At 48.5% G+C, this 15,266-nt stretch overlaps 1 protein-coding gene across 1 annotated transcript; it reads left to right on the plus strand.

The window, feature by feature from the left end:
• Positions 1 to 318: 318 nt before the first annotated feature.
• Positions 319 to 12,970, plus strand: SMARCD1 (SWI/SNF related, matrix associated, actin dependent regulator of chromatin, subfamily d, member 1). The gene is given in 14 exon segments (XM_038379120.2): positions 319 to 526; positions 1,620 to 1,807; positions 3,002 to 3,044; positions 3,153 to 3,275; positions 3,626 to 3,748; positions 4,977 to 5,093; positions 7,262 to 7,363; positions 7,490 to 7,651; positions 7,798 to 7,895; positions 8,442 to 8,460; positions 8,462 to 8,578; positions 9,253 to 9,375; positions 9,678 to 9,779; positions 11,143 to 12,970. Coding segments are annotated over 14 exon segments (1,578 nt in total). The 5' UTR covers position 319; the 3' UTR covers positions 11,197 to 12,970.
• Positions 12,971 to 15,266: the final 2,296 nt, after the last annotated feature.

Consider the following 15,266-nt stretch of genomic DNA (forward strand, 5'->3'; position numbering starts at 1 on the left):
CCCAGGGAGATGCTTTAAGCCAGGGCGTGCTCTAATTTTTGGCAGCCTCCTGAAGGCTTGTGAGTCCCTGCCCCTTCCTCATGGGCACTGCCCCCCTGGACATTGCCCCCCGTCTGCACTGCCCACACTCGTGGGCCTTCCCCCTGCCCCTCCCACTGGCACTACCCCAGTCCCTCCCCAGGGGCTCTTGGCTGCCCGCAGCCCCTTGCAGTGCCGGCCTCCACGCGACAGGGGGAGGCAGCCTGCGTCCCCCGCATCTCTCTGCACCCTGCCTGAGTAATCTATGGTACCTCTGGTGCCGCTCTGCCCCACGCACGCCATGATCGGTGTCCGGTTCCGGTCCCGCTCCCCCGCTTTGTGCTGGGAGAAGATGGCGGCGCGGGCGGGTTTCCAGTCGGTGACTCCGAGCGGCGGCAGCGGAGGGGCCGGAGCGCTGGGACCGGGCACCCCAGGGCCCCCCGTCCGCATGGGCCCGGCTCCCGGCCAAGGCCTCTACCGCTCCCCCCTGCCGGGCGCCGCCTACCCGGTAAGGCCGGGGGAGGGGGCGGGGCGGGGCGGGCTCGGAGGCTGGAGTGGGGGAGGGGAGGGTTCCGGGCCGTCGTGCCCCCTTGGGAGCGGTAAAGGGGGAGGCAGCGTTTCCGAAGGTGGGGGGAGCGTGGCCGGGATCTGTCTTTGTCTGGGGTGGAGCAGGACGGGGTGGGATGTATCTGAGCGCGCTCATGCCTCGGTGGCAAGGGGTGAACGCGGGTCGAGGGATGATGTGACGGCAAGCTGGGGCTCAGGGCGAGGGAGACGTGGGGAAGAAATGGGGCCTAGGTGCAGCGTGAGGTGAACTGGCAAACTATTGGAGGGGGTGTATTTGAGGATGAGGAGGAAATGTTTGGGTGAAATCGGGGGCACCACAGGGTGGGAGTGAGAGAGGTCACCCTGCAGTGAAATCAGGGTGCTCTGAGTAAGGGTTACTCTCAGGTAAAAAGGTGATCCTAAACAGAAGATTGATTGGGAAGGGAGGAGCTGGGATCTGAACTGTGGAAAAGGGAGAGGAGAGGCAGCCTAGAGAAAATGAGTGGGGTGAGGTTTAGGAGTAGGAAGCGGGAGAGTGGGAACATCTTGTGGGGATGGCAGTTGGAGTGGTGATTCAATGCATGGAGGAAAATTGTAGGCAGGGGTTAGGGCACAAGGCCTGCAGTGTGGACAGGTGTGTGAAACTAAGAAGAGGTTTCAGAGTAGCAGTCGTGTTAGTCTGTATTCGCAAAAAGAAAAGGAGTACTTGTGGCACCTTAGAGACTAAATTTGTTAGTCTCTAAGGTGCCACAAGTACTCCTTTTCTTTTTGAAACTAAGAACTGTCTCTCATAGACAGCTTTGCGGGTTATGGTTTCTGTGTTATAATCCCATTCATTCTTGGAAGCATCCACTTATGGAGCTGCTAACCCTGAGTCCATCCTAAGGAAGCCCATGAGTCACGTGGCCCTGTGCTAGCAGGGGTCACACTTAGCTCAGCAAATGTGGCTTGGTAGCCCACTTGTGCTTAGAACTTAACTGCCCTTTACTGGGGAATCTCCATCTTTTTAGAGTTTGGGTCGGAGGGAGACCAGATCCCTGTTTTTCTCTCCTCAGCGCCCTGGCATGTTGCCAGGCAGCCGCATGACACCTCAGGGACCCTCCATGGGTCCCCCAGGATATGGTGGGAGTCCCTCAGTCCGGCCTGGAATGGCCCAGTCTGGTATGGATCAGTCCCGCAAGAGGCCAGCTCCTCAGCAAATCCAACAGGTCCAGCAGCAAGCAGCCCAGAATCGTAACCACAAGTAAGAAGCCAGATTTCTCACCTGTTCCGAGGTTAATTATCTTCTCTAGGATCACTTAATGCCTCTTCATAAAAGACACCAAAGTCCTTCACAAGTTGTAGAACTATAATACCAACAAAATGCAGCCACCTCTGAGGTGGAAGGCTGGAGCGAACCAGTGCACAGCACATTGCTAAATAGTCATTCAGGGTCAGGCAGATTTTGTCAAAAACACCAGCGCATCCTCCCCACCAACCCTTACAAAAGTACCAGGGAGACTCTGTCCATAACAAGCTGACATGATCTGAAGTGGTTAAGGAAGAAAAATGCTCATAGAGAAAGCAATATCTAAATTGAAATAGGCCATTTATGACCCTCCAGAAAATAGAGACCAAATAATAAATTCTTGTCCATCGTATCAAAATAAACACCTTTGGATGCTAGTTGGCTACATTGCAAAAATGGATTAGCCAATACTCAGTAATTCGGACACTTGCTGCTGATGTCAGAGATCAGCACGATGCTTTGTTGTTTGGGTCATTACATCTAGGACTTCTGTCTCTCTCTTGCTGCCAGCACACTCTTGGACTTTATTCTTTAATTGTTTTACTTGGGTGACTCAAACTGACGTAGACTTTTTGTGCAGCTACTTTACTGGGTGATGGGAGCTTCAGATAATAATACTCAGCTCCTATGCAAGAGTAAGGTTTTTTTTATTTTTTAACACAATGTCATTGTCACTTGATACTGCTCAACAGTATCTCCTGGCTTAAAAAACTTATCTGTTAGGAAGTCCAACTTAATATTCAATCAAGCCTGGGAGCCACTTTGTATCAAAATAATATTCAACCAAACACCTCTCCAAATTCAGGGCAACCCCAGCTATTCATATCTCTTGGGAGACTTGAAATGTTCAAATAATCTCATGATCTTGGTTTTGCAGGTGCTTTTGAGCTCTGCAGCATTAGAGTTTCAATCCTGCTGTGGGGAGAAATGGTGGGTAAGGAAGGTGTCTGTACAGAGATTGACAGTCACAATAAACAGCCTTTGAAAGAGAGGAGGACTAGACGGAGATGGATGTTGAGGAGCAAGTGCCCCTCATAGCAGAGTCACAAACCTGAGAATAAACCCACATTCTTGCTCCTTTTCTTGTGTTCCGACTGTTTGAGGGACAAACTGGTTGCCATGTTAATGTTTGTATCCTTCTTTAAACAGTGCTAAGAAAAAGAAAATGGCTGACAAAATTCTACCTCAGAGGGTGAGTGAAGTTTTTTACTTTTGCTGCCTCCGCTGCTGTAGTTCTGAGTTCTCAGCAGTTTCAGGGGGAGAGAAGCAGCGTTCTTGATTGGCTTGTGCTTTGCCATAGATTCGTGAACTGGTACCAGAGTCTCAGGCCTACATGGATCTGTTGGCATTTGAAAGGAAACTTGACCAGACAATCATGAGGAAACGTCTGGATATCCAGGAGGCCTTGAAACGACCCATTAAGGTAAAGGAGGATAGTGCTCAGATTTCTTGCTAGGGTGCCTAGAGACCTGTGCCTGAACTGAGAAAACAGGACTGACTTGTATGGCATTTAGGTGGGTCTGTAAAGGCTCTTAGGAGTGTGATGTATTGAGGATCAATGTCCTAGCCTGGACTTTAGCATCAGAGTGCAGTCGGGGTGCTTGCCCGACCCTCTCTTTGCCTGGCTTGCTCTCTGGTCTGTCACTGTTTCTCAGGTGCAGCAGGTAAAAGTGAGTCCAGATCCTGTGGTTTCTTGATTGTGGCTGTGGCCTGAGCGTGTTTATTGGCTTCTGCATTTTGCTGTTAATGTTTAGCTGATGCTTTTCCTCTTAGCAAAAGCGAAAGCTGCGCATTTTTATCTCCAACACCTTCAATCCAGCCAAGTCAGATGCTGAAGATGGCGAAGGGACTGTTGCCTCGTGGGAGCTCCGGGTGGAAGGGCGGCTGCTCGAGGACGTGAGTGTGAGGCACCCAGCCCCTCTGGGAAGGGCGAGGGACCAGCATTAATTCTCCAGATAAGATGAGATGAATGGGTGTGGGAGCTAAACCCTGTTGGGTTTTGACCAAAGAAGAAGCTTTCAAAAGTCTGGAGTTGGAAGTGAAGACCAACTGCTTAATGTCTGAGAATGGAACTAGGGGCCCTCTATCCTAGATGATCACAATGGTCCTTTCTGGCCTTGGACTCTATGAATATATCCTCTCTCGCTTGTACCTGCCCAAGGAGTCTGACGAGAAGGGGGAGAGGGTAAGAGGGCCAAACCAGTTGGCCACCCCATGAGGTAGGACACTACAATAATAATACTTAGCTCTTTATAGCTAAGAGGATTGATGGTGGGAGCAGATTTGTGGCACTTGCCTCCCCTACCTATGAAAGCAGAAACAAAGATTGCACATGACAGGGTTGTGAGTTCATTCCCCTCCCAAAAAAGTCTCTAGTCTGCTGTGAGGAATTGGCCTCGAGACTGGATTTGCAAACAGAAGGGAAGGATTAGGGTTTTTCATGGGTAGTTTGGTTCCTTCTTAAGTTTTGGGCCAGTAACTAGTGCAATTTTGGAATAGGGTTTCTTGAGTTTTAATCTTCCTGCATTAATGTTACTGCCCTGGGCCTGGAGGAGGCCTAGAATCCGTCTCACAGGAAGCTAGTTAAACATGGCATTGTGCTATGGTTTTTGGCAAGGGATTCCCATGGAACATCTGTATTGGATGTAAAATCTGTCCCAGCACTTCAGAATTTAATCCTGTTACTTTTCATCTCTGATCTATCCTGTGCTGTTGGGCTTCTTCCCCTTTGTGCTGGATAGCTGATCTTGTGTATGTCCTTGAGGGACCTATTTACTCTAGCCTGTGGAGGATAGCCTGCCTGACTGATTGGCAGGCAGACTGTGTTGAGAACAGCTTTTGATAACCCTGGATTCCCTAGAAAGACACAGTCCCTGCCCCTAGTGGAAAGGCAAATGGATGAATGACAGAGGATGTGGGGGGAAGGGATAGAACAGACAGCAAAGAGGCCAAGGCAACCAGCAAACGTGCCATTGGCTCCATGCTGGGGTTTTGGAGGAGAGGTGGGTTTAGTATCAGTAAATGGGAGTTGGAGTGTTCAGTTCCTATCAGTGCTGTTGTATGTGCTGGGTGTGCTCCACTGCTGGCCTTGTCTGCCCTAACCCTCTTCCTTTCTGTGCTGCAGGCTGCTCTGTCCAAATACGATGCTACCAAACAGAAAAGGAAATTCTCATCCTTCTTCAAGTCTCTGGTGATCGAGCTGGACAAGGACCTGTATGGCCCAGACAATCACCTGGTTGAGGTAAGCTATACTTTGATATATCATCTCCACATGGAGTTCAGAATCATAGAATCATAGAATCATAGAATATCAGGGTTGGAAGGGACCCCAGAAGGTCATCTAGTCCAACCCCCTGCTCAAAGCAGGACCAAGTCCCAGTTAAATCATCCTAGCCAGGGCTTTGTCAAGCCTGACCTTAAAAACCTCTAAGGAAGGAGATTCTACCACCTCCCTAGGTAACGCATTCCAGTGTTTCACCACCCTCTTAGTGAAAAAGTTTTTCCTAATATCCAATCTAAACCTCCCCCATTGCAACTTGAGACCATTACTCCTCGTTCTGTCATCTGCTACCATTGAGAACAGTCTAGAGCCATCCTCTTTGAAACCCCCTTTCAGGTAGTTGAAAGCAGCTATCAAATCCCCCCTCATTCTTCTCTTCTGCAGACTAAACAATCCCAGCTCCCTCAGCCTCTCCTCGTAAGTCATGTGCTCTAGACCCCTAATCATTTTTGTTGCCCTTCGCTGTACTCTTTCCAATTTATCCACATCCTTCTTGTAGTGTGGGGCCCAAAACTGGACACAGTACTCCAGATGAGGCCTCACCAGTGTCGAATAGAGGGGAACGATCACGTCCCTCGATCTGCTCGCTATGCCCCTACTTATACATCCCAAAATGCCATTGGCCTTCTTGGCAACAAGGGCACACTGCTGACTCATATCCAGCTTCTCGTCCACTGTCACCCCTAGGTCCTTTTCCGCAGAACTGCTGCCGAGCCATTCGGTCCCTAGTCTGTAGCGGTGCATTGGATTCTTCCATCCTAAGTGCAGGACCCTGCACTTATCCTTATTGAACCTCATTAGATTTCTTTTGGCCCAATCTTCCAATTTGTCTAGGTCCTTCTGTATCCTATCCCTCCCCTCCAGCATATCTACCACTCCTCCCAGTTTAGTATCATCCGCAAATTTGCTGAGAGTGCAATCCACACCATCCTCCAGATCATTTATGAAGATATTGAACAAAACGGGCCCCAGGACCGACCCCTGGGGCACTCCACTTGACACCGGCTGCCAACTAGACATGGAGCCATTGATCACTACCCGTTGAGCCCGACAATCTAGCCAGCTTTCTACCCACCTTATAGTGCATTCATCCAGCCCATACTTCCTTAACTTGCTTGGCAAGAATCTTGGCAACCATGTCATTCTGGGAGCTAGGAACTCTTGAGTGCTGAGCCCAGCTCTGCTACTGACTTGCAAGGAGCCCTGGGGCAAATCGCTTCACCTCTTTGTCTCTGTCTGTGAAATGGGGATAATGCTAACCTCCCTCAGCGGGGTTGAAGCTTGTTGGTTACGAAGATAACTTTTGTTTGTGCCCTTTCTGCTCCATTCTGATAAATAAGAACAGTATCAGAGTCCCTTAGCTTTGCAAAATTAGTGTATATGAAGCTCTAGGCAAAAGATGCTCCTATGTGAAGTGCAAAGACATAGACCATAAGTGCCTGTCTCCTCTGTTCCCCATACTTGGAGCAAGTGTAGTAACATTGGGAATGTAGCAGAGGTGGATGCATAACCTGGCCATGCTGTTGGGAATCTCATGACAAAGCCCATCAATTCTAGGTTCTACCTGTTTGCAGCACAGCTGGAATTTCAAAGAACAGAATACACTTACACGCTTATTTGAAAGAAGAGTCTAAGACACATCTGCCTTAACAGAGAGGCTAAGGGAGAGTTATTAGCTATCAACTGTTTTTCAGTGTATTGAACAATTGTTGCAGCCAAGCCCGTTGTGTTGGGGACAGCAACATGGTCCATGCCAAATAAATGAAGCCTCTTTGCAGCCACTTGTCTCTTGTGAGTTCACATTTCATCCGTATCATTCTCCCTGATGCTCCATGATAGTAATCTTGACCTTTAAAACTGGTGAGCTGCGTGCTCCTCACACTATTCACTGCAGGAGTTCCAACCTCCTTTCAGAGGTGTTGTCAGAGCCACCACAACTGTTTGTAGAGTCTGGGGCACATGGCAGAGATCACATGCTGTCAAATGGGCAGGATTTTTCTGGGGAGGTGTTTGTGTCATCAGTAAATGGCAATTGCAGGTAAATGTTGAGCCTGGCAGGCAGCAGGAGCAGAGGGAATGACCTGGCAGTCTGTGACCTTAAACCACCTCCTCTGCTGTGTTTTTTCCAGTGGCACAGAACTGCTACTACCCAGGAGACAGATGGCTTCCAGGTGAAGAGACCTGGGGATGTGAATGTGCGCTGTACTGTCCTCCTGATGCTGGATTATCAGGTAGGCAGGCTGGTACGATGCAGATGGGGAGCGTGCAGTGCCTTAGCATCTGAGTTAACTTGGATGAGCACTATCTGTAGCTGCATCATCCTTACCCCGACCTTTGTCATGCTCATGTCTCCTCAGCCTCCACAGTTCAAACTGGACCCCCGCCTGGCTCGTCTCTTGGGTATTCATACCCAGACGCGCCCAGTGATTATCCAGGCACTGTGGCAGTACATCAAGACCCACAAGCTACAGGATCCCCATGAGCGGGAGTATGTCATCTGTGACAAGTATCTCCAGCAGGTAAAGGTGTCTCCAACTTGGGGTGGGGCGGCATGTTAGGGGCAGAAGTCAGCTTTGGCTTCTGTTGCCAGGAACCAGAGATTCTCCAGGCTGCCCCTTTTCCAGCACTGAGCTGCTTTCCACCCCACTCCCTGTTTCTCTTGCAGATATTTGAGTCTCAGCGGATGAAGTTCTCTGAGATTCCTCAAAGGCTGCATGCTTTGCTCATGCCCCCAGAACCAATCATCATTAACCATGTAATCAGGTGAGACTGGCCCCTGAGGCACTGTTGGGAAAGGCAGATAAGAGAGCTAGAGAGACTTGTATGGGGAGATGCTCCTTGTTACAGTCAGTTTCAGTAGCTGCTGAACTTCCTGCACCTCTCCATCTTTCCATGCCTTTATTCACTCTGCCCTGTGTGCATTCAACAGCCTCTTTTTCCCACTCACCAAGCACCCCTTCTGTAAATCCCTGCTTTCTTTCCTTCTGCCAACACTGACCTCCACACTGTGCGTCTGCACTTTTACGTTTGAACTCTGAGCCTTTGCACTGCGCTTGTCTAGACTGTAAGCTCCTAGTCCCCTTGCTGCATGCATGATGTGCGACTAGGGAGGTGAAGTGTTTTCCTGCTCCTCTGTGTTACTGACCCCTGTCCTCTGTTACAGAAAACCAAATGTAATGCATATGTTAATACTGTCTTCCCTACGCCCACCCCTCAACCTATGGAGCTTAGAGGTGCTAGTAAGAATGCACTCAAGCACTGACTCAGGCTTCTCGCTTTTTCTGGGTGTTCTCTTGCTGATGTCCACAGTGTTGACCCAAACGACCAGAAAAAAAACCGCCTGCTATGACATCGATGTGGAAGTGGATGATACTCTTAAAACTCAGATGAATTCTTTCTTGCTGTCCACAGCCAGCCAGCAGGAAATCGCTGCCCTGGATAACAAGGTAGAAGCTGGATCCTGCCCTTCCAGCTAGAATTTGTGTGCTGGGATGAGGTTGGCTGGCACAGTGTTGCAGAGAGAGCTTTCTTGCAGCTTTTAATATGGATTCATTTAGTGACTTTATATTTGGAATCTGGAACAGTGAGGGCAACATTTCTGCTAGGGTGGCACCATTTCTATGACACAAATCAGGTAGTGACAATCTTTTTACTTTTCAAGAAAATGGATTTGAAAGTGAGTGATTAGAGGGAAACTGGTTTAGTGATTAGATCAGGGGACTGGGAGTCAGGAGTGCTGGATCCTCTTCCCAGCTTGTCTACCTGAGACCTTAGAGGCACAGAATGAAGTGACTTGGCTATCTCATTACAGTGAAGTAACGTGAAGCTACATCTTGGAGGGTTTGCCAGGCTTCCTGGTAGTTAAAGGCCAGTGAGATCTTTGGATGAAAGGTCCTGAATGTCCTGAGTCTGCATGTCAGTGCATTGACTGAACCTACCACCATGTCTCTACAGGAAGAGGGATGTGGGGTGGGGTGTATGTTACACATCTGGGTCAACCAGGAAATATGAGAGTTTTCGATCTTAACATGTTGGACCCTTTGGTTTGTCTTGCCTCTGTGTTGGGTTGGCCTCGTAACCTGGTTCAGCAATACCCCATTACTACCTTTTTCTCTCTCAGATTCATGAGACAATAGAAACCATTAATCAGCTGAAGACACAACGTGAATTCATGCTGAGCTTTGCCCGTGACCCCCAAGGTTTCATCAATGACTGGCTCCAGTCACAGTGCCGAGATCTAAAGGTAAAAAGATTTTTCCCTTTTGTGTGGAGGCAAACAAAAGCTCAGTCCATCCAATCAGACTCTTCTTGTTCAGTTAGCATCTGAGATCCATACAGGGGCACAATTTGCAGGTCTGTAGCCATGCCAAAAATTGGAATTTGCGTGCCAGGATTTCAATCTGACAGCACTGGCTGGGCCAGGTCTTGCTGGAGTCTGCTTGGGGACAGTGCATGTGGGTAGCCCAGGACATGGGGTGGGTTGTGAGAGTAACTTGGGCAGCTGCATGACTCTGGGTTGTAAGCTGCTCTCTTTGGTGCGTCCAGACCATGACTGACGTTGTTGGGAATCCAGAAGAGGAGCGTAGAGCTGAATTCTACTTCCAGCCCTGGGCTCAGGAAGCCGTGTGCAGATACTTCTACTCCAAGGTGAGTGTTCCCATTTGAGGGAATCCATCCATACCTGGTAGCTGCTATTTTGCTTGTAGGGAGATGCTGTTTGCTAAAGCTGGGCTTAGTGCAGCCAGGCATACAGAGTTTCAACCACCTAGTTCTGCTGATGCATCTCAGTCCTGATCTCCAGCATCCTTCTGTTCCAATCCTCGATACCCACAACTTGACCAGTGCATCTTGGACCTGGATTTGCTACAGCCCAGCTATTCTAAGTCCTGTTGCTTCAGATACAGTGCTGCAACTTTGTGGGGTGGTCTTGTACTACCTACTCCTGAGGGAATTCTGCGCACAATACTTTAAAATGATGCAAGTTTTATTTGTCAATAAATAAATGCAGAGGCACAGTGGCACAGAATTCGCCCCAAGAGTAACTGCCAGTAAACTGTCACCAGAGCTAGAAAGACCTCATCAATCTATTTGCTGGTTTGGATCCAATTAGGATCAAAACCAGGTCATGCAGAGGTGATACTAGTGTTAGCCCTCACCACCACCTAGCCAGCCTCTTCCCATTTAAATCCATGGTTGTTACACAGACATCGATTTTATATCACAGCCAGAACCGTGGTCCTTGGGCTTGCTGGGGTGGAGTTGCTTCCTAGGAGTTCCTTGTGCAATGTAGCTGTGAAGAGAGGCTATCCCCCTCTCATGGGATGCATGCTGGTTTAGCTTTTGCTTTCAGATCTCTGAATGGTAGCAGCCCACAGGCTAGTGCAGAGTTGATGTAGGCCCTGGCAGAGAGTTGGAGCCACGCCCCAAAATCCCCTGCATGAAATTGAAACTGCCCCATCACAGGCTTCTTGTTAAGCAAACTGTTTTTTTTAAAAACAAAAAAGATTCTTTGCCCTTTTATTAGCCTTTTATGTCGGAGGCTGAAGTGCTTTGCACATGTGCTAATTCCCTCATAGCCCTGGAGGAGGGAGGTATTGGCTGCACTTCAAAATGGGGACATCAGGGCACAGACTTGCCCCAGTTCATGCAATGAATGACTGGTAGAGCTGGCATTAGAACCCCAGAGTCCCGACTTCCATTCCCTTCATCTAACCACTAGACAGTGCAGCCTCCCTACTGTGCAATTTGTGCATCCTTCACTAGCCTGTGGAACACATTGTAACCTATGGGCTGTACTATGGACAGGATTAAGGAGGCGGGGACAGGGAGCCAACAGGAAAGACATAGCCAGGCTGAGGAAGGAGTCCTGTTTCTTTCCCAGGGGCTGTGGATGGGTTTGGGCTCATCATTCCTTCACTCCCTCCAGGCTAGGAACATTTGTTGTTCAGACTCTGACTTACCATTCACTATAAGTGTATTAAAGCAGGGGATCTGGCTTCTCCTCCCACAGGTGCAGCAGAGACGGCAAGAGCTGGAGCAAGCACTGGGAATCCGCAACACATAAGCTGCCCCACTCCTCCCCTGATCAGAAGGCATCACAGCTACTTGTGGAGACAGAGTGCTGCAGAGTTCACTGTTTAGGCCCACACAACCCCCACTCCAGCATAGAGACCTGCAGCCATTACTCACCTCTGGCAGTGTCTGTATCAATGTGACTCCAGAGCCCCGCAGGGCTTTGGGGATGTAGCAAGCAGACAGGCTCAAAGGGTCACACACTTCTACCTGGTTTCCTCCCTCACTGAGGCCCTGTCAGTCTCGGAGCTCTTTCGAGCTGACCTTGTCTCTGCGTTGCCTGTAATGCCCCCAATATCCAGTGTTGCTGCAGGCTCAAAACTTCTCTTGAGTCAGAAACTTACCACAGCCCCTTTTCCAAAATTGGGCTCTCGTTCTTGCACCCTAGAGAATGTGGGGCTGGAAAGCCTCATCATGAGCTCTTCTGGATCTGCCATGCGGACAGAAGCCCATGGTCATTCACTTCCCAAGGTCCATGAGACACAGCAGGCAGAGCTCCTGCGTGTAGGCACACACTCTTCCCCTGTGGGGTGCTCTTTCATCATCCCTCCTTGTAGGACTCTCCTCTCCTGAGAAAGGGTTTCTGGGCTATGTAGAGAATTGCTATCTCCTTAGTTAAAGCTCCCTTCGTGTTCCTTAGGAGGCTGCTCCAGCCCTGGATCACGAGGGACACACTGGTTCAGCTCAGAGATGAAGGAGCTATGAAAAGGTGACTCTACTGTATGCCAAGGGAGCTGCAAGCGTCGCTCTAACATGCAGGATTGAGCAGCAATGCAGTTTTGCCAAAGGATGCTTGTTCTTCCTGCTGCAGGGAGTGGGGAATGCACCAAGTGCAGCTCCTCCTTGCAGTGGGATTAGGCAGAAGTATAAAGTCTTAGGGTCATTTCTTGGACCAGGCTGATGATGATCCTGTGTCTCTGCCTTTGGTGAAGTGAATGGTCCCTTTCGTATATCTGAGGATGTGAGGAGGCAGCCTGGGCCTCTACCAAACAGCCCCAAACAAATAAGCAAATTAGTAGAAGTCAGGGCTCCTCTGCTTTGTTGTCTTTCATGTTTGGGTACAGAGCAGGTTCTGGGGCTGTCACAGGGCAGGTGATCAAGTATGTGCAGATGGGTTTTCTCCAGCTGAGAGAGTAGCAGCCTAGACATGTAATGAATTGCTAATGAATTAATTTAGTGGCACTCTTTTGCTCTTTGCCCTCAGGACCATGTGTGTGCAGCAGGGCGTGTTGGCAAGTGGGGCCTCTCTTCAGCTAGGGCTAAATATTTCTGCTCAGATTCCTTTTTGGGACTGTAAAGTGAGTGGACTCAGAACCCAGTTGGTTGTGCTTTCCTGACGTTAGCTGCAAAATCATGTTACTGACAAACAGCCTCACACTACCCTGGAGTATGACTGGGGGACTGCTATGAAATTGGGAGCCTGTGTGTGTGTGAGAGAGTGAGAGTGAGTGAGAGAGACTGCTTGTCTGCGAGTAATAGACTTTCGAACCTTCCCTCCCTTCTGTCTTTGGACCCTTAAAGAATTGCCCGTTTGTAGCACCAGGGGCTGAAGTCCCGGTGCCAGTTAATGCAGACTACCGGCTCCTCAGGACAAGTAATAGTGAAGGATACTTGGATATTGCCTAGGCAAGTGTAGCTGTTGCAGAATTACTGTTTTTATTAACTGATTATGGTTTTTCATGGACCAAAATTTTTTTTGTACTGTATCCTTGTAGATGTCACACAATTTTAATAAAAGCCTCCTGTGAAGGAAGCTGCTTGCCCTCCTTCTGTGCTGGCGAATGGCAGTTTGTAGTTGTGTAACAGACAGCTTCTGTCACATAACCACTGTGGAAGAGATGAAATGACTTCCTGCTTGCTCCGTCAAAGCCCCCTATGTAGTGGGAGCTCTGTTCATTGAGGGAGAGCAAGCAAGAACATTAGACACCACTCTCTTTTAAAAGGAAGACAGCTTGTTTACATGGTCCAAATTTGACTCGCCTTAAAATTGTGTGGAATTTGGAGGGTGCTACGTTATTTATAGGGCTCTACCAAATTCATGGCCATGAAAAACATGCCATGGACTGTGAAATCTAGTCTTTTGTGTGCTTTTACCCTATCATAATCATCACTCCCTTAACCGCATTGGTCATTGGGGGCCCCCCTCATTGATGAGCAATCAACCAATTGTCTCCACCCCCGACAATTGTGTGTCAGTGCTTGAGTCTCCATGAAGTCCATTCCTGTTCACTCTTTTTATGTTGTCAATCCATCTCTTCTGTCTACCTCTTCTTCTCTTCCCGTGAACTGTCCCTTGGAGGATGATCGTGGATAGGCCAGATCTTGTTATATGGCTGTACCATTTCAGCTTGCGCTTCTTCACAGTCGTAAGGAGGTCTTCGCATGACCCAGCGCATTGGGGGGTGATATTGCGGACCTCTTCATTAGTGACATAGTCGAAGTAGGAGATGGCCAAGATTTTACGGAAGCATCTCATCTCTACTACCTGTATTTTCCGTTCAAGTTCTGCCACAATGGTCCGTGTCTCGCATGCATACAGAAAAACGGCGATGACCAGTGCCTGCAGCAGTTTCAGTTTGGATTCTAGGGAGATGTTCTTATTCCTCCAAATTGGCTTTAGCTTTGCCGCTGCTGTTGTTTGTGCAGTTCTTGCCCAAATTTCTGCCTTGGATCTTTCATCTGTGATGATTGCCCCCAAATACTTGAACTGTTTCACTGTCTCCAGCTCTTGTCCACTGACAGTGATAGGTGAGCTGATCCCATCACATTTGTTTGTCATCGGTTTGGTTTTCTTTGCACTGATTTCCATGCCATATTTTGCAGAGGTTTCATCCAGTTATTTCACAAGGTTGGCAAGTTCATCTTTGCTGCCTGCCAGGCCATCAATGTCATCAGCGAACTGAAGATTTGAGATTGTTTGCCCCCCCCAATGGTGACTGTGCACATGTAATCTTCTAGGGCATCAGTCATCATGCGCTCCAAGTAGATGTTGAACAGTGTGGGCGAAAGAAGGCAGCCTTGCCAGACACCAACTGTGGTGTGAAACTACTCTCCTATTGTGCCATTGACGAGAACTGCACTGCTGGCCTCGGCATACAGTTGTTTAATGGTAAGAATAAGCTTACGACCAACATTGTGCTACTTCATGGTTGCCCAGAAAGCTTTGTGCCATACTCTTGTCAAATGCCTTCCTGAAATCAGCAAAGATGTAGATGTCCTGCTGATGTTGTAAGTATTTCTCACATAGAACACAAAGGTTGAATTTCTGTTCTGTGGTGGTACTTCCAGCATGAAAGCCAGCCTGTTCTTCAGTGATGATATTCTCTGCTTGTGGCTTCAGTCTGTTCAATATGACTTTCAACATCACTTTGCTGGGATGGCTAATTAAGCTTATGGTCCGGTAATTTTGACACAATTGCAGGTTGCCTTTCTTTGGCAGAGTGATAATTAGTGACTCTGTCCACATGGAGGGCCACTCACTGGTCTGCCAGATCTTGTTGCAGATCTTGGTGAGTATCTCTCTTACTATTTCTCTTCCGAATTTCATCAGTTTGGCTGGGATGTTGTCAATACCTGTAGCCTTTCTGTTCATGAGTGATTTCACAGCTGTCTCCATTTCTTCACATAGTATTGGAAAATCTTCCTTCTCTGTTGAATCTGGGCTGTTTAGAACTCTGGGATCTCCATTTGTCTGGTGGTTGTATAGATCAAAACAGTAGTTTGTCCACCTATTGATGATGTCCCTTTCATCTGTAAGACTGTTCCCTTCTTCGTCTTGAATTGCATTAGCTTTGGTCCATCTTTCCTTTGTCAGATCTTTTACAACGTGGAAGGCTTGGCTGTTTTATTATTGATACGCTCTTCAATTTTAGAGTATTGTTTTTCAATCCATATCTCCTTGGCCACCTTCATTCCTTTCTTGATCTTTCTGCCAATCGCTCTGTTTTATCAGCTTCCTCAGTGCTGTTCTTGTCTCTCAAGTTATCTTCTATTGTCCCATATTCGTAGTATTTCATTTGTGACCCGTGGTTTTGGTCTGTTCTGTCCCTGGACCACACGGAT

The sequence above is a fragment of the Dermochelys coriacea genome, chromosome 20 (genome assembly GCF_009764565.3).
Source record: "Dermochelys coriacea isolate rDerCor1 chromosome 20, rDerCor1.pri.v4, whole genome shotgun sequence".
Taxonomy (NCBI): Eukaryota; Metazoa; Chordata; order Testudines; family Dermochelyidae; genus Dermochelys; species Dermochelys coriacea.